The 25,361-nt window shown below is 49.0% G+C and overlaps 1 protein-coding gene across 1 annotated transcript in view; it reads right to left on the bottom strand.

The window, feature by feature from the left end:
* The window catches only part of OCEL1 (occludin/ELL domain containing 1), a 106,763-nt gene extending 85,196 nt beyond the window's left edge, over positions 1-21,567 (bottom strand). Inside the window, exons 1-3 of the mRNA XM_086946806.1 lie at positions 21,394-21,567; positions 12,648-13,909; positions 4,500-4,690 (exon numbers count right to left, since the gene is read on the bottom strand). Coding sequence (XP_086802932.1) covers positions 4,500-4,690; positions 12,648-13,724 — 1,268 coding nt within the window. The 5' untranslated portion in view covers positions 13,725-13,909; positions 21,394-21,567. The remainder of the gene's footprint in view (positions 1-4,499; positions 4,691-12,647; positions 13,910-21,393) is intronic.
* Positions 21,568-25,361: the final 3,794 nt, after the last annotated feature.

The raw sequence follows: 25,361 nt of genomic DNA, 5'->3' as shown, positions 1-25,361 counted from the left end.
ACGAGGTCATAAGAGGACTCAGACAACGGCCAGCGGCGTCAACACACCCTCCAAAAGCATCAAGAGGAAAACGAGGAGGGGCAGGAGGAACCGCGCAAGGAAGATCTACCCCGGTGGAGACGAGGAGCACCCGAGGGAAGAATTGGAAATTAATACGACAATGTCGACACAAAACACCATAGTCAATTTATCGGACATCACTATAAGATGGCCGCCATAAGTAATGTTGTAATTACAAGCTCTGTGCCGTTTTTTATGTTTACCCTTTTAGAAACACGTGACAGATTGTCACTATGAATTTTATTTAAATCACTTAACAAAAAAATGCTGGTTTACACTGACGAAGGCGGCAACGCCGAAACACGTTTGTAACCTTGCCAAAAAACTGCAACAAGTTTCTGCAATAAAATTACTTGGCGAAACCACGCTGGAGCGGCTTTGAGTGCTCTTTTTGAAAATCGAGTCCCGAGGACCGTGGGACTTGGCGTTGGAAATATATATATAAATATATATATTCTTGCTCCAAAGTGCCCACAGGACAAGCAGCACTCCGACACCAGCGCTGAAGGTAAAAACCTTTATTAGGTATGGGCACAGTCTAGTTAGCTGCATCCATACAGCCCTTAATCACCATCTGCCTGACGCGTTTCTAAATAAATCTTCTTCCTCAGAGGCGTGGCAAAGGAAGTGTATCCCTCACAGTTCTCTTATCGATATTCTATGCCAAGATGCATTGTGGGAACTGTGGTGTCTTCGTTGAAACCCTGAATGGGTGCACAAATCAACTGCTGGATTAAGAGTACTTGGATAGTACTCCGCCGTCGAAACTTGCCTTCAATCCATAACTGCTGTCCCGTAATACAACTCGGTTGGATACCGAGCCGCACGGCCCCCAAGAGTATTAGGGTGGTGCTCGCTTCACGGCTGGGCCGCCGTGTATAGATTCTCGCTCCAAAGTTCCCACAGGACAAGCAGCACTCCGACACCAGCGTTGAAGGTAAAAACCTTTATTAGGTATGGGCAAAGTCTAGTTAGCGGCATCCATACAGCCCTTAATCACCATCTGCCTGACGCGTTTCTAAATAAATCTTCTTCCTCAGAGGCGTGGCAAAGGAAGTGCATCACTCACAGTTCTCTTATCGATATTCTATGCCAAGATGCATTGTGGGAACTGTGGTGTCGTCGTTGAAACCCTGAATGGGGGCACAAATCAACTGCTGGATTAAGAGTACTTGGATAGTACTCCGCCGTCGAAACTTGCCCTCAATCCATAATTACTGCCCCGTAATACAACTCGGTTGGATACCGAGCCGCACGGCCCCCAAGAGTATTAGGGTGGTGCTCGCTTCACGGCTGGGCCGCCGTGTATAGATTCTCGCTCCAAAGTGCCCACAGGACAAGCAGCACTCAGACACCAGCGTTGAAGGTAAAAACCTTTATTAGGGATGGGCAAAGTCTAGTTAGCTGCATCCATACAGCCCTTAATCACCATCCGCCTGACGCGTTTCGAAATAAATCTTCTTCCTCAGAGGCGTGGCAAAGAAATACTATCCAAGTACTCTTAATCCAGCAGTTGATTTGTGCACCCATTCAGGGTTTCAACGAAGACACCACAGTTCCCACAATGCATCTTGGCATAGAATATCGATAAGAGAACTGTGAGTTAGCGAGAACTGGGAACCTTTGAGGCGGGTAAACTCGTAAAGTACACCACCAATCACAACACCCAATACAGCGTTGGAAAGGGGAGGTCCAGGAGATGGACATAGGCTACACAGCACCACACCATATACATTTAGGGGGGGAAGAATGTTAGGGGAAAAGTAGTCCGGGCGTATGCATACAGTGATATGCACGCGGCGTTCCAGAGGCGCAATGGCGTGTGGGTGTGGCGTTACATAAACGCGGCGTTAGGTGTCCGGACAGAGCGCTGGAAGGAGCGCGGGACCGACACAAGTGCCCAGCTGATGGAGTGCCCAGCGCGGGGAGGAGCGCCGGGGAGGAGCGGCGATGCTGGTGGGGGAGGAGCGGCGATGCGGGTCAGTACTGTCGCGCTAAATGTTTGAAAGGAAACCCATGCGTTATGAGGCTGTGGAGTCAATCGCTGCAGCGGCCTGCATGCTGCACATTGTCCAATAGCTGGTACACCCGAGCTCCTTCAGGGTGTAACTTGAGGGGACTTGGGTTTCAAAAAGGCATCATTTAAGCCCATGGTGTGAACTTGAAAGGCTGTAATCAAACATACACTGTCTGCTTAGGAGGCAGCCCGGTTCCCTCCATCCGATCATATGCACACCGCAGTATGACAGGCAGCTGGAAAATATGTGGGGTTCTCATGGAGCGAATTTAGGATCCGAAGAAGCCAGTGGGCCGTGGTTCACGGAAATCGTAGCTGTGTGTTGTGTGCACGTGTTTTCTGTCACGCAGTACTGGCTGAACTCAATATCCTGAATGGACGTGGTTTGTGACGATGTTTCTGCTCTACTTTCACATAAACTACATTTTGCACAGATTTTAAAATGCGTGATGCTGGTGAGAAGTTTACGATTGGGATTTTTTTGCGGCGGGGAGGAGCGGCAAGGCTGGTGGGGGAGGAGCGGCGATGCTGCTGAGTACTCTCGCAAAGCCTACCCGGACAACGTCGGGACGGGCTGCTAGTATATATATATATATATATATATATATATATATATACTAGCAGCCCGTCCCAACGTTGTCCGGGAGCAAAAGGCTGCTTCAGAACCCCCGCCCGCCCCGCAGAAGAGTTGTCCGTGCAAGTCCTGGCCCTGTTCAACTGATTTGGCCCACTTGTGTTATTTTTATAATTCGTATGTATTGTTTTCCGCGTTTTATGTTGTCCGCAAGATGTGAGGAAAGTGTTGTGTCACCTGTTTAATGTTTTTTTTTTCTTTCGAAGGCTCTTTCTGTGTGTTCATTTTTGTATCCCTTTAAAGAAGTTTCCCTTTTGTTTTGTCAATTGTGTGGTGAAGTCCTGGCAGTGCTCGAGTGATTATGGGCAGTTGTGTTATTTTCGTTATTCGTATGTCTTATTGTAAGCGTTTTATTTTGTCCGCAAGATGTGAGGAAAGTCTCGTGAATGCGCAGTCGATTGCGTTTCTCCGTTAAGAAATGCCAGCTTTTTTTGTTCGTGTTTACCCCCCTGTGACGTCGTTGGCCAATGGCCAATGGTTAAAGACTTTTTTTTGGTAAGCGGAAGTCGTGTGTGTGTTTTCTTTAGTGCGTTGTGATTGGTGTAGTATGCGATTAATCCTGCCCCCTGTGTGGCGTCATTTGACACTCCTCGTCGATGGAAGGCCCGCCCAGTTTTTAATGCGAAGGCGTCAATATTGTCTGGGTAACTGCAACAAATGTGTGTACATTTCTTATAGCGCGCACCTCTGCTGTTTTTGTATATTGGTGTTACCGCGCTGTATGTGTGAATTTAAATTCATTGAAAGCGCATTTCCGCTCTATGTCTGCATATTGTGCGTTCTAAATTCAGTGAAAGCGCATTTCCGCTCTATGTGTGCATATGTAAGTGTGTTGTGAAGTCGCTTGGCCTATGTTTGTTATTTGCACTTGGCACGGCCCTGTAAACGCCCACATTTGTTGTTTGAGACGCCAACGACCACGCCCCCAAGGGACTACTTTACCACTTTTGGCGTTTTTGCTTTTTTAACGTATATGGTGTACATATCTATAGCCTATGTCCTTCTGCCACATCTCCCCTTTCAAATGGTGTATTGGGTGTAGTGATTGGTGCATTACTTTTGTAGTTTACCTGGCTCAAAGGTTTGTGTTCTCTCTTTATAATAGTAGTATAGATATATATATATATATATATAAACTGCTCCAGTTGCCGAGTCACCAACCACCGCAGCACCTGATTGAAGAGTGCGTCGTCGAAGAAGGACTGACTCGACCACGTCCTTAATGTATTCTAAAAGCACAGGAAGACGACGCCATGTTCTGCTTTTCAAAGATTTTATTACACAAGTCGGCTGCTGGGAGGCGTGTATATATATATATATATATATATATATATATATATATATATATATAGAGAGAGAGAGAGAGAGAGAGAGAGAGAGAGAGAGAGAGAGAGAGAGAGAGAGAGAGAGAGAGAGAGAGAGAGAGAGAGAGAGAGACAGAGAGAAAGAGAGACAGAGAAAGAGAGACAGAGAGACAGAGAGACAGAGAGACAGAGAGACAGAGACAGAGAAAGAGAGACAGAGAAAGAGAGACAGAGACAGAGACAGAGAAAGAGAGACAGAGACAGAGACAGAGAAAGAGAGACAGAGACAGAGAAAGAGAGACAGAGACAGAGAAAGAGAGACAGAGACAGAGACAGAGACAGAGACAGAGACAGCACAATCCTAGTGGCCCTGACAATGGCAATCATAAAGCTCTGCAGAGCAGTATAGAGGCGGTCATTGTGATGAACGAGGAAGATGACCTCCCAAACCCCAAATAGTTCTTTAAACAAGAGATGGACTTACAGTACATAGTCTGGCAAGACACGTGGCTTTGGGATGTGCCCTGTGGGGACCGGCTGATTGAGTAACTCCGGGGTAGCTCCAAACTCGGAAAACTTTAGGGTTTTGGTGACTTTGCCAGAAAAGCCCCTTGATGCAGTTACCTCATCCTGGAAAGCAATGTGTTTTGGCTTCTCTTGCATAAGAATCGGTCTCTGTAGGGAATCAAAAAACAAGAACCACAGTAAGAAAGAACAATTACATTTGCAGGCATTCAGCATTATTCTGCAAATGGAAAAGGCATGAATGAATGGTTTTATAAATGGCACCTGCTGGGCCTCTTGTGCAGCAAGCTGCATCTAATTCTCATTACCTGCTTGCTAATGAAAAATGTGTGAGTCTTAGCACACGCAAGAAAAGATAAGTAAAAATAAAATCCACCAAGCAATGATTCCAGAAAAGGGCTGTTCCATTGTTGTCTATTAGACTACTTTTTTTTATCTGTGTGTAGCTCTAGCTGTGCATGCTCTACCTGCAGAAAGGTCAAGGCCTCCTCAGATTTTACCTGTTGGAATCTCTGCTACTTATTATTTTGTAGAGACATCATGCCACAGATTCCTTGCCTTTGAATACCCCAGGCATCAGGCTGGATCCAGAAAACTTTTGCTTGAGCAATACCCTTGCACGCTAGTAGGTGGCATTGGTCAGTGTGATGTCCTCAGCATCGTCAGTGCCAGAGTTGACATTTTTGTCACCTATATAGGTACAACCACAGCTCGCTGACATCAGTTCTTTTGCTTCTGGGTCAGCTAGTGTATATCCGTGAAGAGAGCTACCCTCTCTTTTTGACAGGCATTGTTCAATGTTTTGTCGACATTTTTTAGTGTGTAGGTTTTTTCCAAACTTGTCAAAGAAGACTTCTGTATTCAAACAGTGTGGCGACTGCCAATGTGCTATGTTGGTGACAGATCCACACTTAATTTGTCTCTGGTGCCTGGGGTGGAACCACGACTCAAAGTTGTGCTCTGACTGCAGGCCATGGCTCCGAAAGCTTTGAGGAATGTCTGGGCACCACCCTGGCTGTCCTAAGTACTCTACCTCCTACTCAAAGTCATTGGGTCAATATGGTATGAGGCGTAAAAAACATAAGAATGCAGGCCCCAAAGGCTCAGAGGGGGCCCCATCGGGCTCCACACCAGGGACTCCGGCCCAATGCCCCCCAATGGATCCAGTGGTGGATTCATACCGCCGCCAGCCATGCCACTGTGACCTTCCCGAGTGCCAGCCCCTGCACGAGACTCTGAAACTGCCAGTGCCCCCCAGTGGCACCAGCCCCATTCCTATACCCAATGTCCTGGAAATGGATCGCCACCTACCGGTGTTGATGGCACCCTTGGGTCCTAGGTCAGTTCCTCAGCCTTATTTTGAAGGGCTTTAAATGGAGGAAGATTGGAAGGGGGTCACTGGACCCTTTACAAGACCAGTCTGAGCATGAAATGGGCTGGTATGAGGAATAAGGTGAGGTCAGTGGACTGGATACCTCTCCAGATCTGGTTTTCTTTCTCCCCCTATTGTGGCCACAGTGGAGAAAGGTTCATGTGTCATGGGGGTGTGAGAGGCAGGTAAAGCCCTGCACCTTCAGCTCCCTTCTGTGGAAATCAAGACTAATCTCTTGATAGAGGTCCTGCAGCTTTCAACAAGGCCTTGACTGATCTCCTTATGGGAACCTGGTCCAAGCCGAGCTCAGGGGCTCCTGTGAATAGGACAGTCGCCCGCCGCCATCGCCCTGTACAGGGCAACCCAAAATTTCTTGCCAACCACCCTACCACTGAGATCTTGGTGGTCCAAGCCTCTACCTCACAAGGAGCATTCCCTTCCGCACCCCCGGACAGGCAATCCAAGAAGCGGGTTAGTTGGAGCTTTTTTCTTCTGTCAGCCTTGAACAGAGGTCAGTGAACACTGCATGCCTATTGGGATGCTACTCCCACTCCTTGTGGGAAACGGATTTGCTAGTGCTGCCACAGGTCCCAGAGGAGGCCCCGGCCATTCTCTCCCAAGCAGTATCAGATGGGAGGGATGTGGTACAGTTTAACATTCATTATTCGTTGTGGGCTTAATAAGAGTAACTTGCTGGGCAGAGCGATGTCTTTGACAGTGGTTGTTCAACACCACACCTGGCTGAGAACTTTGTCTTTTCTGGGGATGTCCAGGCTTCCCTTATGGAGATGCCTTTTTATGGCACCCGACTCTTCGGAGACAAGGCAGATATGGCTCTGAAGCGCTTTAAGGACTCACGGGTCACGGCCAAGTCCTTGGGCCTGTCAATATCCACCCGTCCCCCTTCTATCTTTCACCCCTTTTGTGGGCACGGAAGGGGCTTTCAGCTGCACCAGCCAAATGCCAACCAGAAGACCGGGCAAGTTCAACAACCTCTGGGCGGTCATGGGCAGGGCTCCTTTCCTCCCCGTGAGTCAGGCGGTCAGAGGTTAAGTCAGTCCACCTCTCCCCGTGCAGCTTCCAAACCTTCCTAGTCCGACCCTTCAAGATCATGGCCGGTCAGTTGGTGGCAGGATCAGCCATCACCTCCACCACTGGCAAAACATCACATCAGACAGGTGGGTTCTTCAAATAGTCCAAAGGGGCTTGTCCCGCCTCTTTGAGACTAAACTTCCTTCCATGCCTCCAACTTATGACCAGCTGATGGAGGACCACCTGAACTTTTTTTACTTGAGGAAGTCAGGACTCTCTTAGCCGAGGCTGCGATAGAGAGGTTTCTGATGCTAGAAGTAGCCTGTGTTTGCTATTCCCGCTACATTCTGGTTCTGAAAAGGGACAAGGGCCTACATCCTATCCCAGATGTGCGAGCCATCAACTACTTCCTGAAAAAGGAAAAGTTCAAAATGCTTACTCTGGCTCAGGTCTTGTCTGCCCTAGACCCCAGAGACTGGATGGTAGTGTTGGACTTGCAGAATGCCTATATTCACATTCCTGTCCTGCCTGCTCATCTGTGTTACCTGCAGTTCACTGTTGGTCACAAGCACTTTCAGTTGACAGTGCTCCCCTGTGGCCCTACCAGCGCCCCTTGGGTGTTCACCAAGGTGATGGTCGTGGTCATAGCTCATCTGCTCAGATCAGGAGTGCCATTATTCCCCTATCTCGATGACTGGCTGTTGAAGGCAAGCTCACCCCAGACTGTCCTCTCCTACCTCCAGACTGTTGCCAACCTTGTGCATTCACTGGGATTCTCTAACAATGCGCCAAAGTCACGCCTGACGCCCTCTCAGACACTCCCTTTCATCAGAGCTGTTCTGCTTACAGTGCAGCTCCGGGCCTATCCTCCCGAGCGGCGAGCCCAGGATATTCAAGCTATGATACTGATGTTTCAGCCGCTATCCTGAATTTCAGTGAGACTGACTCTGAAGCTGCTGGGCCTTATGGCCTCCTGCATCCTGCTAGTGACACATGTCAGATGTCATATGCGGGCTCTGCAGTGCAACCTGAAGTTCCAGTGGGCACAGAATCAGGGGAATCTCTCTGACATGGGCCAGATTTTAGAGGAAACTGTACAGGACCTGTAGTGGTGGCTGACCAACCACGATAGGGTCAGAGGCAGACCCCTCTCCCTTCCCCTACCAGATCACACAGTAGTGACAGCTGCGTCACTCCTGGGATGAGGTGGCCACTTGGTAGAGGTGGAGATCAGAGGACTCTGGTCTCCGGCGGAATCCAGACTTCACATCAGCTTACTGGGGCTCTGAGCAATTTGCTTGGCATTGAAAGCTTTTCTTCCTTCCATCAAGGGAAAGATGGTTCAGGTGTTCACCGACAACACAACCACCATGTGGTACCACAACAGACAGGTTGGGTGGGGTCGTGGGCCCTGTGTCAAGAGGCCCTGTGTCTCTGGACAGGGCTGGAACAGCAGGCCATATCCGTGGTCTTTCAACACCTGGCAAGTTCCCTGAATGCCAGGGCGGACTAACTTAGCCGTTGATGCCTAGCAGACCACGAATGGCATCTCCAGCTGGAGGTGGCACATGGTCATTTTCAAAACTAGGAAGAGCCTTGGCTAAATAGGTTTGCCTCCCCTGAGAAAGCGCAATGCCAGCAGTTTTGCGAGCTGGAGTTTCCATGGAGGCATTTCCTCTATGACGCTTTTCGTCTCAAGTGGAGCTCAGGCCTCCATTACTCCTTTCCACCAATACCACTCTTGTCCAGAGTGCTCAAGAAGATCAGGATCGACAAGGTCCAAGTCATTCTTGTGGCTCTTGAATGGACAGGGAGAGTCTGGTATCCTGAGCTTCTCCAACTGAGTATCAATACTCCATCAGGCTGCCCCTTCAGGAGGATCTGCTGTCTCACCAACAGAGGAGCATCTGCCACCCGAACCTGTCAACTCTTTGCCTTCTTGCATGGAGATTGAGCGATGGCAGTTGGCAGCATTCAACCTTCCTCTCGAAGTCTGTAATGTTATTTTGGCAGCCAGGCGTTCCTCTACCACTATATGCATGCCGGTGGAATTTATTTAAAAAATATTGTACAGAAAGGCATGTTGATCCTCTTTCTGCTTCCCTCTCTCTTTATTTTGACCCTTGTGAGCAGGGCTCAACCCTGGGCACTCTTAAAGGGTACCTTTTGGCCTTGTCTGCCTTCTTGAGGCTGTCAAACAAATCCTCTTTATTTGAATCCTGGTTCTCACCTTCCTGCTGTGTGCTCTGTTCGAACCTCTGCACAACTGCACCCTCCGGCTGCTTACAATAACGTATACCAGTAGGGTGAGCAAATTGCAGGCTCTGTCATCCAAGCCTCCTTACCCGACCATCTTCCCTGATAAGTTGGTGCTTTGCACTAGGTCCCCTGTCTTACCCGAAGTGGTAATACCATTCTATGTTGGGCAATCAGTCACCTGGCTCACTTTCTATGCTCCTTCACCCTCCTCTACAGAGGAGGAGCGACCACCATCTCGACCCAAAAGAAGCGTTGTCATTCTAATTTGACTGCACTAAAAAGTTCCTGATGGACAACCAACTCTTCGTGGGGTACGTTGGATCAAAGAAAGATTTTGCAGTGCAGAAGAGCACTATCTCACAATGGGTCGCCCTCTGCTCTTGCCAAGGTACAGGCTCCTGAAGGCTTAAGGATTATTTCCACCAGAGCTAAGGCTGCTACCACAGCATTACAACATGGAGTTTCAGTCCTCGATATTTACCAGGCAACAATGTGGGCATCCTTGTCCACGTTTACTGAACACTGCTGCCTGGACACTCTCTCCTGCTGGACTTCCTGGTCTAACCTTATCTGCAGTCCCTCCTCCGGGGATGGTATTGATTGGGCATCTATTTAAAGGGAAGGAACCTGCGGCTAGATGTCTCTATCAGATGGACAAGTTGCTTACCTTCGGTAACACCTTATCTGGTAGAGGCAGGATCTAGCTGCAGATTCCTTACTGACCCACCCATCCTCCCCGCACTGCTGACAGGTTTTGAAGGTCAGGGCGATCCCTTTCAGGGCCCTAGTTGTTCTAAACACACCACTGTGAGCGCACTTCATGGCTCCGTGCTCCTGGCTTGGAAAGTCGTGAAAAGTAACTGAAATAAGTGCCTTGAGGTGGCACCTATATAGGTGATGCATTCATCACCTTCTGCACGGGCGACTCAGTGGATGTCACATGTAGCTGGCCGACACTACCTACTGACTTTCAAAGGTACTGCTTGAGCAAAAGTCTTCCGGATCCAGCCTGATGCCTAGGCAATTCAAAGATAAGTTATCTGTTTCTAGATCATATCTCTACCAGATAAGGCGTTACCAAGAGTTAGTGAATTGTCCAACTAGTCACTATCCTGAAGTCTCGTAGCCTACCTCCACCCTTCTCAAATATGTAAGACTAAACCTAACCTTCAACCCCACATGACCACAAAGTGCCAGTGCAGCTGTTTCAGCTCTAGCCCTTCTTAGATGTCCCTGAGCTGGGGGTGTGCAGTTCAGCATTCAGGATTACCTTTTTAAACCCTCCTGAATTGAGTACTTGCTACTTCCCTCTGTCAGGGCACTTCTTTTTAAGTCGAGGAAGGTGTTATAGAACAAGAACATCAACCCATCCAGGGCAGCAAACTGTACACCAATATGTAACAACCCGTTCATAGGGAAAATAGTTTTGTACTCAGATTTCCAAGTTTACCAAGGAAAATTACTGAATGGCAAACCAACAATCTGGATTAAGACCAGACACAGAGTAATCCCTCATCGCCATATGGGATAACCTAAAACTCACAGTGGACAAGAATAGAATGGCTGCCCTATTACTTTTGAACAGATCAATTGCATCTAACACTAACACATGCTACCTCAAAGACTTCATCTCTGCAAGTTGAGATGAGACGATTGACTCAATGCCTTGTATGCATGGATGAGGAGTACCTACCTAAAGACCAATACTCCAAAGGCAGATCATATGTGGACAGCAGCGCTAACACCAGCCTATCGCCATAGGTCCAACAATGTGATGTCCCTCAGGAGAGGTAAGAAATATAGGTCTGCATATAGATTCAGACCTGTCCTTTACATCATATGTCCAAAAAGGTTACAAAGAGCACCTTCTGCACAATGAAAACTCTGTGACGCATATTTCCATGACTTGAGTGCCAACAAAAGCTACAATCTTTCCTCACACTTATGATCTCCAAGCGTGACTATGCCAACAGCCTGTAACATGCCAACCTATGTTTCATCATACACAAAATAAGATTCATCCACATGCTACTGCAAGACTCCATGTCTACCTTCATCCAAGAGAACGCAACTCCAGTCATGGAATCACTCCACTTACTACCTATAGTTAGAAGAGCAATGCTCGATGCATTTCACATCGTTCACAGAGTATCGGAAGGAAAAGGACCACTCTACTTATGAATTAAATTCAAGCAATACCACAAAATAGGAGACTGTTCTCCAGGCTTGTGCTACAGATTATCATACCACCTTACTATAAGAAGACCTTAGTACAAGCCGCTAAGCTCTGAAACTCACTACCAGCCAAAATCTTAAGCATCCACAATCATTTTGTTCAGATGAGTGGTGAAACATGGCTGTTTCCAAAGGGGATAAAACCAGCAACATGAATCCCTCTTTAATGTAGATATGGAACAGCACACACTCCTCACATCTGAAAATACTCTTAACAAGTTTCTCTGTTGAGTTTAATTGTGAACAGCTGACCTGAGACTAGCATGGATATTACAAACTATTGTAAACTTATATATAACCCTCTACACCCTCATTAATGCTAATACTATAACACTCAGCGGTCCAGCAGCCGACTGTAGTTCAAACAGGCTGCATAATCATTTGCTTATTCTTCTTGGCCCTATAACACCTAAATAAGAAATAACCCAGCCATTGCCAAAGTGAGAGGCATGGAATAACTGAAGAGATGTGCCAGGCACCACTGGCCACCAGAAGTTTCTAATCTAGTCCACCACTGCGGGTCCCAACCAGGCACATTCTATGACCACTTATTGGCTTCTGATAACGATGATCATATAAAGTGTGATTGTACTGACCTCCATCCCACCAAATTCCTGATCTTTTCTCTGGCCAACCTACGCCTGTTCAGGATCATAAACATAATCAAAATATATCAACATGGACAACCCAGTGCGGCATCCAAGGCAGATGGTCTACTCTTCTTTCCAACCAATACCATCCCTCAACCCAGGGAGTGATCACTCCTCTGTCCAACTGATAAGAAACCTGAACTCAGGATAACCAATGCCATGTTTGATCTAATGCAGTGAGCCCCTTCTATTTCCAGCCAATACCGTACCTGAACATAGGGCAGTATACTCCTCTGTCCAACCAATACCAATGCTGCATACAGGGCATGTGAGGCACCTCTTTTCCTTGAATAATGGCTCCATTACTGTATCTTACGTGTTGAGCTAATGTGACATAATGTGCCGTATATTCAATTCATGAACCTGCATTGGTGTTATCCCTCCTGCTTGTTCCACGCCTCGCCTTAGGAGGGTGCATCACAATATGTCCTCTGCTTTGTACTACTACTCTTCAGGTAAGTATTTCCACCCTCATTCCTCCTGAGATATCCTGGGGTAGTGATGAGAAAGTGCCAGATTCTTGGCTTTTCTCTTAACTTCACGGCATTCCTAGACTTACCTGCTTTTCAATGACGTCTCTTTGCAGCCGCGCCCGCTCGTGCCTCCACATTTGTAGGCACACCAAGGAGCTGATTAGGTAGAGCACCATGTTAACGAAGAGAAAGGCAATGGCTGCTATCTGCCCCCCTTCCACTCGACAGAAGGCTACAATGAGGGGGTTGTTGGAAAAGATGGAGTAGCACATGCCGCCACGGTTGATGTCGTTAACATATGCAATGCCAGCTCCCATGTAGAGCAGGAACATGATGATGTTGATAACGAACTCTGTGATGGGCCACCAGGGGGAGTCCAGGAGAATGGTCCGGTAGTACATGGTCAACCCCAAGCCCAACAAGATGACTGTGACAATCCATGCGAGACCTGTGACCACCATCACAAAGGGTGTCATTGGGCCATAGTACTTGTACCCCCCACCCATTCCGAAATAACTTGTCTGTATCTGGGTGCCGAAGAGGTTGTACCACTGGTAGTCCTTTTGGATGTAGGCACAGACGCAGGCGAACACCATCCCTCCGAGGAGAAGCTGGACGCCTGCGAGGATCCTCAAGAGGCCGGGCCAAGACTTCATGTAGGAGTATTTAGCATTGTAAGCCTCAACCTTCTCCCCGTAACTCAAGGATGCTTGACTTCTCCATTCATGGAGGTCATCCGTGGAGCTGGATGGAGATGGTCCTGTTTTCTTCTCTGAATCTTTAGAACTGACCAATGAATGCTTCTTGCAGTCACTATCTGACCCACTCTGATATTCCACAGGGCCTTTCCGGGGGTCAAGTAACGGGCTTACTGGAGGAGAGCACTTTAAGCCTTTAGTAGAATATCTGGCCCAAGAGTCTTCTTCCGGTTGCTCTTTGGTTCTTTGGAAGATTTTCCAGGATGATGGGATGAAGCGTCTAATGGGCTTCAAATGCGGGGATGTTCTGCCAGCAGTGGTCCTCGTCTGGCCCTTGGACTCATCGGCTGAGCTGTCATAATAGTCAAAGGAAGAGCTTGAATTGGTGGGCTGGCCGAACACTTTCTGCCACATTTGTGAGGACCACCTCGCTGCCCCGCCCTGGGCTGCCTCTTGCTTGACCATTGCCCTCCTCTTCCTGTCCTCCTCAGCCCTGGATGGGAGTTCTGCCTCAAGTGGCCTTCACCCTAGGGCTCACTTAACCATCCACGTGTCCTGCCACGTCCAATGGCCACGTGCCAGAACCTCCTTCTCCTGGTGGATATGCCCTCATCTGAACGTACAGAGAACGGGAGGCAGGAAATCCAAATCTAGGAAAAAAAGGTACGCGTGACTGAGGAAACAGTTAAGATCTAATCTCAACATGTGCAATAAAGACATCCCAGCATTCAGTAATCCAATATTATAACGTAATGTGATTGAAAACAGCCCCAAAGTGACGTCACAGCATTAAAGGCAGCCCAAATTGACATTACAGCATTAACAGTATCTCCCATAGTGATGTCACTGCATTAAAGGCAACTCCAATTGTGCGCCACATTAATAAAGGTGGGGCTCCATAGTGATGTAAGTGTAACGCACACACTCTTCTGTGACGTCCTTTCTTTACAGTCAGTCACACTGGTGATGTCACAAGTGTAAGAGCACGCACAGGATGATTGTAATGTACAACTACGAAGGAGTACGTAATGACACTAAGGGGCAGATTTATGTTGGGAATGCGCCACGTTTGCGTCACGCAACTGCGGCGTAAACGTGGCGCATCCCTACGACCCATTTACAACGTGACGCATCTAGGCAAAAGCGTCACGTTGTAAAGCCCTGCGCCACTTGTGGGCGTTCCGGCGCAGGGTGGGCGTTCCGGGGCAGGTGCGCCTCGCAAAAGTGGCTGAGTGAAATCTATAAGATTGCACTCAGTCACTCTGAGGCCAATGCTGCGTCAAAACCCTGCGCCTGCTTGAAGCAGGCGTAGGTCTTGACGCAGCATTGTAAAGATGGGTCACCCCCGAGCCTTGCTGGAGCTGCGTCACGCTTGCGACGCAACTCCAGCAATGCGCCACGTTTACGGCACAGATGCGTCACGCATCTGTGCCGTTTTTGCCCCATGGTGCGCCGCATTGTAATTGCGGTACAAAAGGGGTTGGTGATGGACGGAGCATCTGAATCAATCAAACACTCACACCCAGTCAAAAGATCTGGGTTTAATCCATCACCGTTCTTTAGCCCACTCTGCCACCCCAGTTCAGACATGGCTATATGCAAATCAGTCTGACCCTGTGCCTTATGGGAACAGTCCAGCCCAAACTGCCAAGCCATGTCTTCCCTGGACCAGAAACAAGCTTCCGAGGACCGGTTTCTGGTGTGAGTGTTTGATTGATTCAGATGCTCCGTCCATCACCACCCCCTTTTGTACCGCTTTTGGCCGCCATAAGTGTGGCAGGGTATGCTCAGACGTGAGTCCCTTGCTCACTTTGCCACTGGATTCAAGCAAGCTGGGCTGAAGACGGCTGGAATGCCAGAAACCGGTCCTCGGAAGCTTGTTTCCGGTCCAGGGAAGACATGGCTTGGCAGTTCAGGCTGGACTGTTCCCATGAGGCACAGGGTCAGACCGATTTGCATATAGCCATGTCTGAACTGGGGTGGCGGAGTGGGCTAAAGAACGGTGATGGATTAAACCCAGATCTTTTGACTGGGTGTGAGTGTTTGATTGATTCAGATGCTCCGTCCATCACCACCCCCTTTTGTACCGCTTTTGGCCGCCATAAGTGTGGCAGGGTATGCTCAGACGTGAGTCCCTTGCTCACTTTGCCACTGGATTCAAGCAAGCCGGGCTGAAGACGGTTGGAATGCCAGAAACCGGTCCTCGGAAGCTTGTTTCCAGTCCAGGGAAGACATGGCTTGGCAGTTTGGGCTGGAATGTTCCCATGAGGCACAGGGTCAGACTGATTTGCATATAGCCATGTCTGAACTGGGGTGGCGGAGTGGGCTAAAGAACGGTGATGGATTAAACCCAGATCTTTTGACTGGGTGTGAGTGTTTGATTGATTCAGATGCTCCGTCCATCACCACCCCCTTTTGTACTGCATTGTAAATGCGGCGCACCATGAGTGGCGTAGGAGCGGCGCAAAATAACTGGCGCATCCCTGGGGATGCGCCAGTTATCATAAATCTGCCCCTAGGTGTGTGTGACGTCACACGTGGGTGTACTCCCAGCAGCGCCAACACAGGGCCTACCAATGCCACTTAGGCACACCCACAAATGAAACAGGCATACGACAGATGAATACTTCCTGCTAAAAACAAAATGAGGGCTCGACATTAAACAATGTTACTAAAAAATAGTAAGCAGTTTACCGGAGACCTTTATCTGTTAGTGCATCATGGGCTGCCAGCACCCAAATACTTAATAACAGGGATTTAAGACGCCCCTTTGACTCATCCCAAGCCTAATTTTACTACTGTGGTCTGTCTCCCAGATAACACTTTCTAGACGCTTCCCCACTCCATCCCTCCTTTATCCCATGAAATCCAACTAACAGGCTCCCATGTCCACCGCTCAAATTAACAACTTAGATTTTACTATACTAATCCACTTTGGGTTACATTATCGTGCTACTCCTCAAAAAGCGCCTCACCACCTCGTCAGGAGTAGTAAGCGCTATATAAATACAATTAGAATTACAATTGCAAAGGGCAAAGCGTGGGCGAACCCGGAGCTCCCAGCTACATAGAGCAACTGATCATTATGAAAAATAAAAGTAATGAAATAACGAGAGTAGAATTACTAAAGAATAATACTAATGAAAGTACTACGACCACTGCTAATATTGATAATGAAGAGCACTTGTGTCATTATTTTGAACATTGCAACAGAATTAGGCTTTCCAAAGTAGACTGCACAGATGCATTTGTGTCGGGGTGTTTCATGGTGCTCTGCCCTCGTTTGAGGTCACCTTTTGGGGAACTATTTTTGTCCTGTTTGCGCTGTATTATAGGATCGGAGGAACAGAAGGATGGCCAGTGTGAGGCACTGTTCTATGCCTTTCTGGAAAAACAGTTCACTCACATTGGAAGTAAAAAGTTTCAAAATGTTTTTAGGTCTCGCCTCTCAATGCGCAAGCGCATTGAGCAGAGCGAGACTATAGCGTCTTCAACAGACTTTACCTAACTGGGCGATTTGGTGCTGTGCCCGTGGCTTTTAGGTCAATGCGCAAGCGCATTGACCTAAAATGCGCGTGCACAGCACCAAATCGCCGTCTGTTCCCTCACTCCTCCCACCCCCCGCTTCGCCCCCTCCCCTGCCTGTCGTGTCGCATTTCTCCTCCCCCCAGCAATGCCCTCTGTCTTGGCTTACTCGCTGCCTCCTCCCGCTCTCCTTAATCCGCTCTCCCTCCTCCCACACCCCCGCTCCACCCCCTCCCCTGCCTGCTGTGTCTCATTTCTCCTCCCCCCTCCCCACAGCAATGCCCTCCGTCTTGGTTCGCTGTTATTTTAACTACTCGCTGCCTCCTCCCGCTCTCCTTAATCCGCTCTCCCTCTCCTGACAGTGAGCTGCAGCTTCTAAAACCATGCATAACAATTTCGGACTTTTAAGTCTATAATTAGCACGTCGGGACTTGTGGTGTTACTTTACCCATTCGGTTAAAATATCCAAGACTAGCTGACACTCCGAGAGCCAGTTAACTATGTGCCCTTACTGTTGTGTCGGGCAGTTGGTCAGCCACGACACTCTCGGTGTATTTCATTGACGGGTTGGAACGCCGGTTCGCTCTCCCTCCTCCCACACCCCCGCTCCGCACCCTCCCCTGCCCGCCGTGTCGCATTTCTCCTTCCCCCTCCCCACAGCAATGCCCTCCGTCTTGGTTCGCTGTTCTTTTAACTACTCGCTGCCTCCTCCCGCTCTCCTTAATCCGCTCTCCCTCTCCTGACAGTGAGCTGCAGCTTCTAAAACCATGCATAACAATTTCGGACTTTTAAGTCTATAATTAGCACGTCGGGACTTGTGGTGTTACTTTACCCATTCGGTTAAAATATCCAAGACTAGCTGACACTCCGAGAGCCAGTTAACTATGTGCCCTTACTGTTGTGTCGGGCAGTTGGTCAGCCACGACACTCTCGTTGTATTTCATTGACGGGTTGGAACGCCGCATCGCTATCCCTCCTCCCACACCCCCGCTCTGCACCCTCCCCTGCCCGCCGTGTCGCATTTCTCCTCCCCCCTCCCCACAGCAATGCCCTCCGTCACTTATGGAACATGCTCACATTCCAACACTTAGCTTATCACTTACACTGAAATCTGGCACCAAATCGCCGTCTGTTCCCTCAGCCGCACTCCTCCCACACCCCCGCTCCGCCCCCTCCCCTGCCTGCCGTGTCGCATTTCTCCTCCCCCCAGCAATGCCCTCCGTCTTGGCTTACTCGCTGCCTCCTCCCGCTCTCCTTAATCCGCTCTCCCTCCTCCCACACCCCCGCACCGCCCCCTCCCCTGCCCGCCGTGTCGCATTTCTCCTCCCCCCTCCCCACAGCAATGCCCTACGTCTTGGTTCGCTGTTCTTTTAACTACTCGCTGCCTTCTCCCACTCTCCTTAATCCGCTCTCCCTCTCCTGACAGTGAGCTGCAGCTTCTAAAACCATGCATAACAATTTCGGACTTTTAAGTCTATAATTAGCACGTCGGGACTTGTGGTGTTACTTTACCCATTCGGTTAAAATATCCAAGACTAGCTGACACTCCGAGAGCCAGTTAACTATGTGCCCTTACTGTTGTGTCGGGCAGTTGGTCAGCCACGACACTCTCGGTGTATTTCATTGACGGGTTGGAACGCCGCATCGCTCTCCCTCCTCCCACACCCCTGCTCCGCACCCTCCCCTGCCCGCCGTGTCGCATTTCTCCTCCCCCCTCCCCACAGCAATGCCCTCCGTCACTTATGGAAAATGTTCACATTCCAACACTTAGCTTATCACTTACACTGAAATCTGTCTCCAGCACTTATTTTATACTATTTTCAAAGCAACCGGTCAGACTCCAGTGCTTAGTTTACTTGTTACACTGGATTCTGCAAGCCTCCAACCCTTTACCTTTCACATGGAGCCGGGAAACCGGAGTATTCGGAGTAACCACACGGATTTCTGAACACCCGAGGCATAATGGGAGTTATCCTATTCAAATTCATGGTACGCAAATGTATCCAATGTGGAAAACTTGAAACCATAAGAATGTGCCTCTTGTGGTCTGAGGTTGGTCACCATTGGTCTGGGGCCGGCATCTCCTGACAGTGAGCTGCAGCTTCTAAAACCATGCATAACAATTTCGGACTTTTAAGTCTATAATTAGCACGTCGGGACTTGTGGTGTAACTTTACCCATTCGTTAAAATATCCAAGACTAGCTGACACTCCGAGAGCCAGTTAACTATGTGCCCTTACTGTTGTGTTGGGCAGTTGGTCAGCCACGACACTCTCAGTGTATTTTATTGATAAGGGTGTGGGCCAAACGTGCTCAACAATAATCACAGGAGCCTGCGTGCTGTTTAACTATCGGCATTACACTTACCACAGTGAGAAGAGTCGGTGTCAGACAAGGTAATATTTTCATGTTGGAAATTGGCTTTTGAAATAATCGAAGTTCATATGTCTGTTGTTCTAAACCACAAGTACTAGCTGTGTGACGGGTTGGAATGCCGCATCCACCATCACCACATCCACCGCATCCACCACCACCGCATCCACCATCACCACCACATCCACCACCACATCCACCACACCCACCACCACTACATCCACCACCCCATCCACCACCACCACCCCATCCACCACCACCACCGCATCCACCATCACCACATCCACCGCATCCACCACCACATCCACCATCACCACCACATCCACCATCACATCCACAACCACATCTACCATAATAATAATAATAATCCATATTTGTAAAGCGCACACTCACCCGTAAGGGTTTCTAGGCACTGGGGGCCGTTGGGAAGATTAAGCAAGCTATTGCCCAGAGTCACATGGTGCTAGGCTAATCTGCCGCCGGTGCCGGGGATCGAACTGTGATCCCCAGATTCCGGAGTCAGTCGCCCTAGCCGTGGTGCCACACCTCACATCCACCTTCACCTCCACATCCACCACCGCATCCACCACCACATCCACCGCATCCACCACCACCACCACATCCACCAGCACATCCACCACCACATCCACCACCACATCCACCACTTCCACCGCATCCACCACCACCACATCCACCACCACCACCACATCCACCATCGCATCCACCACCACCACATCCACCACCTCATCCACCACCACCACATCCACCACACCCACCACCATCACTTCCACCACCACATCCACAACCACCACATCCACCACCACCACATCCACCACATCACCACCACATCGACCACCTCCACCACCACCACCACTTCCACCACCACCACCACATCCACCACCACCACCACATCGACCACCTCCACCACCACCACCACATCCACCACCACCACATCCACCCCACATCCATCACCACCACATCCACCACCACCACATCCACCACCACATCCACCACCACAACCACATCCACCACCACCACCACATCCACCACCACCACATCCACCACCTCCACATCCACCACCTCCACATCCACCACCACACCCACCACCACCTACACATCCACCACCACCACATCCACCACCACATCCACCACCACCACCACATCCACCACATCCACCACCACCACCACATCCACCACCTCCACATCCACCACCACCACATCCACCACCACCACATCCACCACCACCACCTCCACATCCACCACCTCCACATCCACCACCTCCACAATCACCACCACCACCACATCCACCACCATCACCACCACATCCACAATCACCACCACCACATCCACAATCACCACCACCACCACCACCACATCCACCACCACCACATCCCCCAGATCCACCATCACCACATCTATGTGTGTGTGTGGCTGTGTGTGTGTAGGTGCAAATGCAATGTTCTTGGATTTTCGTCACAATAAAATACACTGAACATAATCTTCACAAAAGTTATTTACAAACGTTTAAGCTATTGCCATTATAAATTACAATAACTTTTATTTAAGTGTTAATTATTTACAAAATTAAAAGCCATTGTTATTTGTAATATCAATACATCTAAGTCACGTAAATACAACACATATTGCATTACAAATGCTATAGGTGTCACATTTGCGAAAGTTAAAACTATTGACATTGTAACTGACAAAGCTATTAATTTTGCTATTTTTAAAACCAACACAAATAAAAAAAAAGTGTCATTTACAATACCAATCGCTCAAACTTTCCTAATGCGAGACCTATTGCATTTCCAATGCTTGTTTTAACTCGGGTCCAGAAAGGACACCGTGGGTGGCGTGAGTGAATAACTCTGACCAAAGGACTATGTTATAATCTTTTTCGCGAGCGTAACGCGTGCTCCAGTGCAAACGGTTTATTTATTAGGATTATTAATTCTCATGTTTGGTACAGTTGGGAGTGCTTAGTAGCAGGCTGAGAGGCAACAATATGAGCAACATAAAAAAGAAAGGGTCATTTTATTTTCGGATTAGAAGCCATCATGCAAAAGATATTTATTTCTATTGTCCAGTAAACAGATATCAACCCCAAGTGCAGGTCAAGCCTATACAGGACAACCTTGGACGTGTTTCGGCCTCACTGAACTCTTCTTCAGGACCCCGTATGCAAACATCCACCCCTCCGCTCGTGAATCCCGTAACGTGACCCCGCACAAACCTTGTCATTCTGCTTCCTTGGGATCGCCAATATTTAGGCAGTCCGGCCCCTTAATGTGTTGGCCATGATGGTCTCCGGGCTGTGTCTGCGGACTGCCCCTCGTCCCCCGGGTGTGTTGAAGTCCTCACAGCCGATGCCTCCAGTCGACTCCGGGCCTGGCCACCTCCCCCCTTCTCCTCGGGTGGTTTTCCTGTGCTAATCTATAACGTGGTGTTAAATATTAACTGCAACCACGCACCAGTGGGACGGCGGGTGATTCGTCACAGTCAAACAGTGCTCTATCTGACTTCTTGTTTACCGAATGAGATTGGAGCATTTCTTCCCCACACTCTCATTTAAAAGAAACATATAGAGATAATTTTTCTTTTCTTTTGAATCCCTATTTTCCTCCTTTCTTGGGGCCCATAATCTGACCTCTGACCCTAACCTATGATGCATTCTCTGTTATCCTGTCTATGCAACAAAGAGTGCCTGCTTGAGGGGACCAGAGGAAGCATAGCGCTGCTTTGTTTGGTGCTTCCTGCCTGCCCTGGCTCTTTAGCGAACGACATATGTGAGCAGAACAGCCATTCCTGATTGCCCCCTTGCATTCCGGTACTGGTAGTCCGAACATACATTTGGGAACATGCATTGCTAATAAAATGTCAATTATATTTGTTTTCTAGAAAGCGTAATACTACAGTGACGTAACGAGCGTGAGGGGGTGACAATTCATCTAAGTGGGGTGACAATTCATCTAAGTGTGATTAGTGCTAGAAGCTGTGTGTGTGTGTGTGATACACGGAAGTGACGTCATGGCGCTGTCAGTGACATACCGTAGTGACGTCACAGCGCTCCCAGCTCTTTCCCTCGCCGGTGAAGAGGCCAGAGTTGCTCTTCCGCGTGCTGCAGTTAAATTGTGTGGAAGAGAGTGTTTTATTTTATTGCGGCTTTCACTCCGAGGCCGCGGAAACGCAGCTTTATCTGGGTTTATATGTGCAGGGCGCGCAGGAAATCGATCTTAAAGCAATAAAGATGACCCCAGTCTTCCTTCCCTTGCGGGGCCTGGCACAGCCTGACCGCTGCTCGCCCAGACAGCCCACTTTGCCATGTAATGAGCATGGTCTGGGACTACCGGCCACCCCCCTCCTTACTTCACAAAATGCATTAGCTTAATTCAACAAGTCAAGACATGGGTCTTTGGAAGTCAGGGGGACAGGGCCCCCCTGGCCGTATTTATTAAAATATGAAATAAAATGAAAATTTTAATAAAATAAACATTTTGACAATTATTAAATGCACATTTCAGAACATTAGATTTAACATCCATTTTGACATTGTATGATGGGCTAACCTTAACAAATATCTAGTACAGCGTGTTTCCTAACCAAATCTAAACATCCTGAAAATTAAATGCATTCTAATAATTAAGTCGGACGGCAAGGTCGCTAACCGGTGTCAGATCCTTTACAGCTACGCTCTCACGTTCGAGATGGCGCATGCGCAACCCAGGGCACGTTTCACCCATGTGCGCTCTGAACTCCATTAAACCATAACAGGAGGGCCCACACTTGCGCACCTTGATGACGTCATAGTGTCTGTGAGGGGTGGCTACCAGCCTGAGGAAAGCGTGGACTCCCTCCCCCGCACCCTTCTAAGTAATGGATATCATATCCTGCCCCTGAAGTTCTGGGAGAGACCAATCCCTCCCGACGGGCGGCCCTTTCGTGAATGGGCCCGCCCCCCCCTAAGGACCTTAAAATGCTGCTCACCGATTATGACCTTACCGCCAAACCCACATAATAAATACGACATTGCTATCTAAGAGGGAAAAAAGGCCTAAGGAGAAAATTAGTTAAAACCACAGCAAAGCACAACACATCTACATATGTACATTTTCCTGTAAACGGGAAAAAAGCCTAAGGAAAGAATTAGTTAGAAAACCACAGCAAAGCACAAAGCATATACATATGCACATTTCACCTGTAAACGGGGGAAAAAGGCCTAAGGCAGCAAGCATTCCTTTCCTATGATCCTGGACATCGCTAGACAGTATACCTACCATTGTCTTTACCCCGATTCCGCTAACCAAGGGGATGGAGGGTGGGGAAAATTAAACAGCCCCACGGTGGGGCGAGGAGCGAGCCTGGGGAGCGCGGGCACAAAGAGGCCGCTACCCGCGCTCCCCAGGCTCTTAACCCCTTCGTGGTCGCGGCCCCGCCCTCTCGGCCCGGAAGTGCACAACTACTTGAGGGGCCGGGGGCAAGCCACCACGAAGGGAACGGGATATGGGAGGGGCCGGGCCCCGCCATGCATGCGTGGGGGCCGATTGGCCCCCCCTTTTCTCATGGTCTGGGACTACCGGCCACCCCCCTCCTTACTTCACAAAATGCATTAGCTTAATTCAACAAGTCAAGACATGGGTCTTTGGAAGTCAGGGGGACAGGGCCCCCCTGGCCGTATTTATTAAAATATGAAATAAAATGAAAATTTTAATAAAATAAACATTTTGACAATTATTAAATGCACATTTCAGAACATTAGATTTAACATCCATTTTGACATTGTATGATGGGCTAACCTTAACAAATATCTAGTACAGCGTGTTTCCTAACCAAATCTAAACATCCTGAAAATTAAATGCATTCTAATAATTAAGTCGGACGGCAAGGTCGCTAACCGGTGTCAGATCCTTTACAGCTACGCTCTCACGTTCGAGATGGCGCATGCGCAACCCAGGGCACGTTTCACCCATGTGCGCTCTGAACTCCATTAAACCATAACAGGAGGGCCCACACTTGCGCACCTTGATGACGTCATAGTGTCTGTGAGGGGTGGCTACCAGCCTGAGGAAAGCGTGGACTCCCTCCCCCGCACCCTTCTAAGTAATGGATATCATATCCTGCCCCTGAAGTTCTGGGAGAGACCAATCCCTCCCGACGGGCGGCCCTTTCGTGAATGGGCCCGCCCCCCCCTAAGGACCTTAAAATGCTGCTCACCGATTATGACCTTACCGCCACAGGCCAGCATAGTTGACCGACTATCTGGCCCCCCCCCGCACCTACCTATAGAAAGGTCATAACTTACCTCCAAAGACCTCTACCCATGCCAGGATATACCTTATGAAAAGGGGCATTCCCCGCCTCTGTTAATGGACCCCGTCCCGCAGGTGGAAGTGCTCCCCCCAGATGCACCCACGAGGTATGGTCTGTAAGACCGGAGTTCTGAGTAACTTGTCCAGCTTGTTGTTGACCCTCTTTACCGAGTGATTCAACGCGCTAACTGAGTCCCCCCCCTCTCTACTGCATTCTCGGTATCAGCTGTGACCATACAATCACGGTCCCCGGTAACCGCTGAAAGGTCATAGGGCATTCCTTGACTCTGTCAACTGGGCCCCCCACCCTGTGAGTAGAGACAACCCCTCCAATAATTGTCAACTCTTCATTATCAGCTGACTGTTAGTCTACATTGTCCCCCTCAGATGCCCCCCTGTGGGATATACTGCAATTAAGGTGTTTGAAATAATTTCTCAATCCAAGTGTTGATCCTCTTTACCGAGTGATTCTTCACCGAGTGACTCCGTGCACTCGCCGAGTCCACCCCCCCTTTTACCTGCAGCCTGGGAAAAAACTGAGCCCCCCCTATGGTGCAGTCTGGGTTTTATATTTCGCTAACTTGCTTGCCAGTGCGATTTATCCCTTCCACCAGAACCCCTTTGCCAAATTAAACCCCTATCATTGTACCCCATGTCATATAATGACTGAGGGTGTGGGGGCATGCCTGTCGAGGGTCCCTGTAGATGCTGTGACCGGGGGTATCCTGGTACTATCAGTGTATCCCTCCCACTGGCGTATTGTGAAGTCTGCTAACCACCCACACCTGGCCACTACGCTCTGGGAAATGTTAAGTGTATGGTACTACTTTACTATGGAAGTCCCCACTTCCCGACTAGGGGTGATGAGGCGTTGCATAGGCCTATTATTCCTGGG

This window comes from Lissotriton vulgaris, chromosome 12 (assembly GCF_964263255.1).
Source record: "Lissotriton vulgaris chromosome 12, aLisVul1.2, whole genome shotgun sequence".
Taxonomy (NCBI): domain Eukaryota; kingdom Metazoa; phylum Chordata; class Amphibia; order Caudata; family Salamandridae; genus Lissotriton; species Lissotriton vulgaris.
This window is presented reverse-complemented; position numbering and strand designations above follow the sequence as displayed.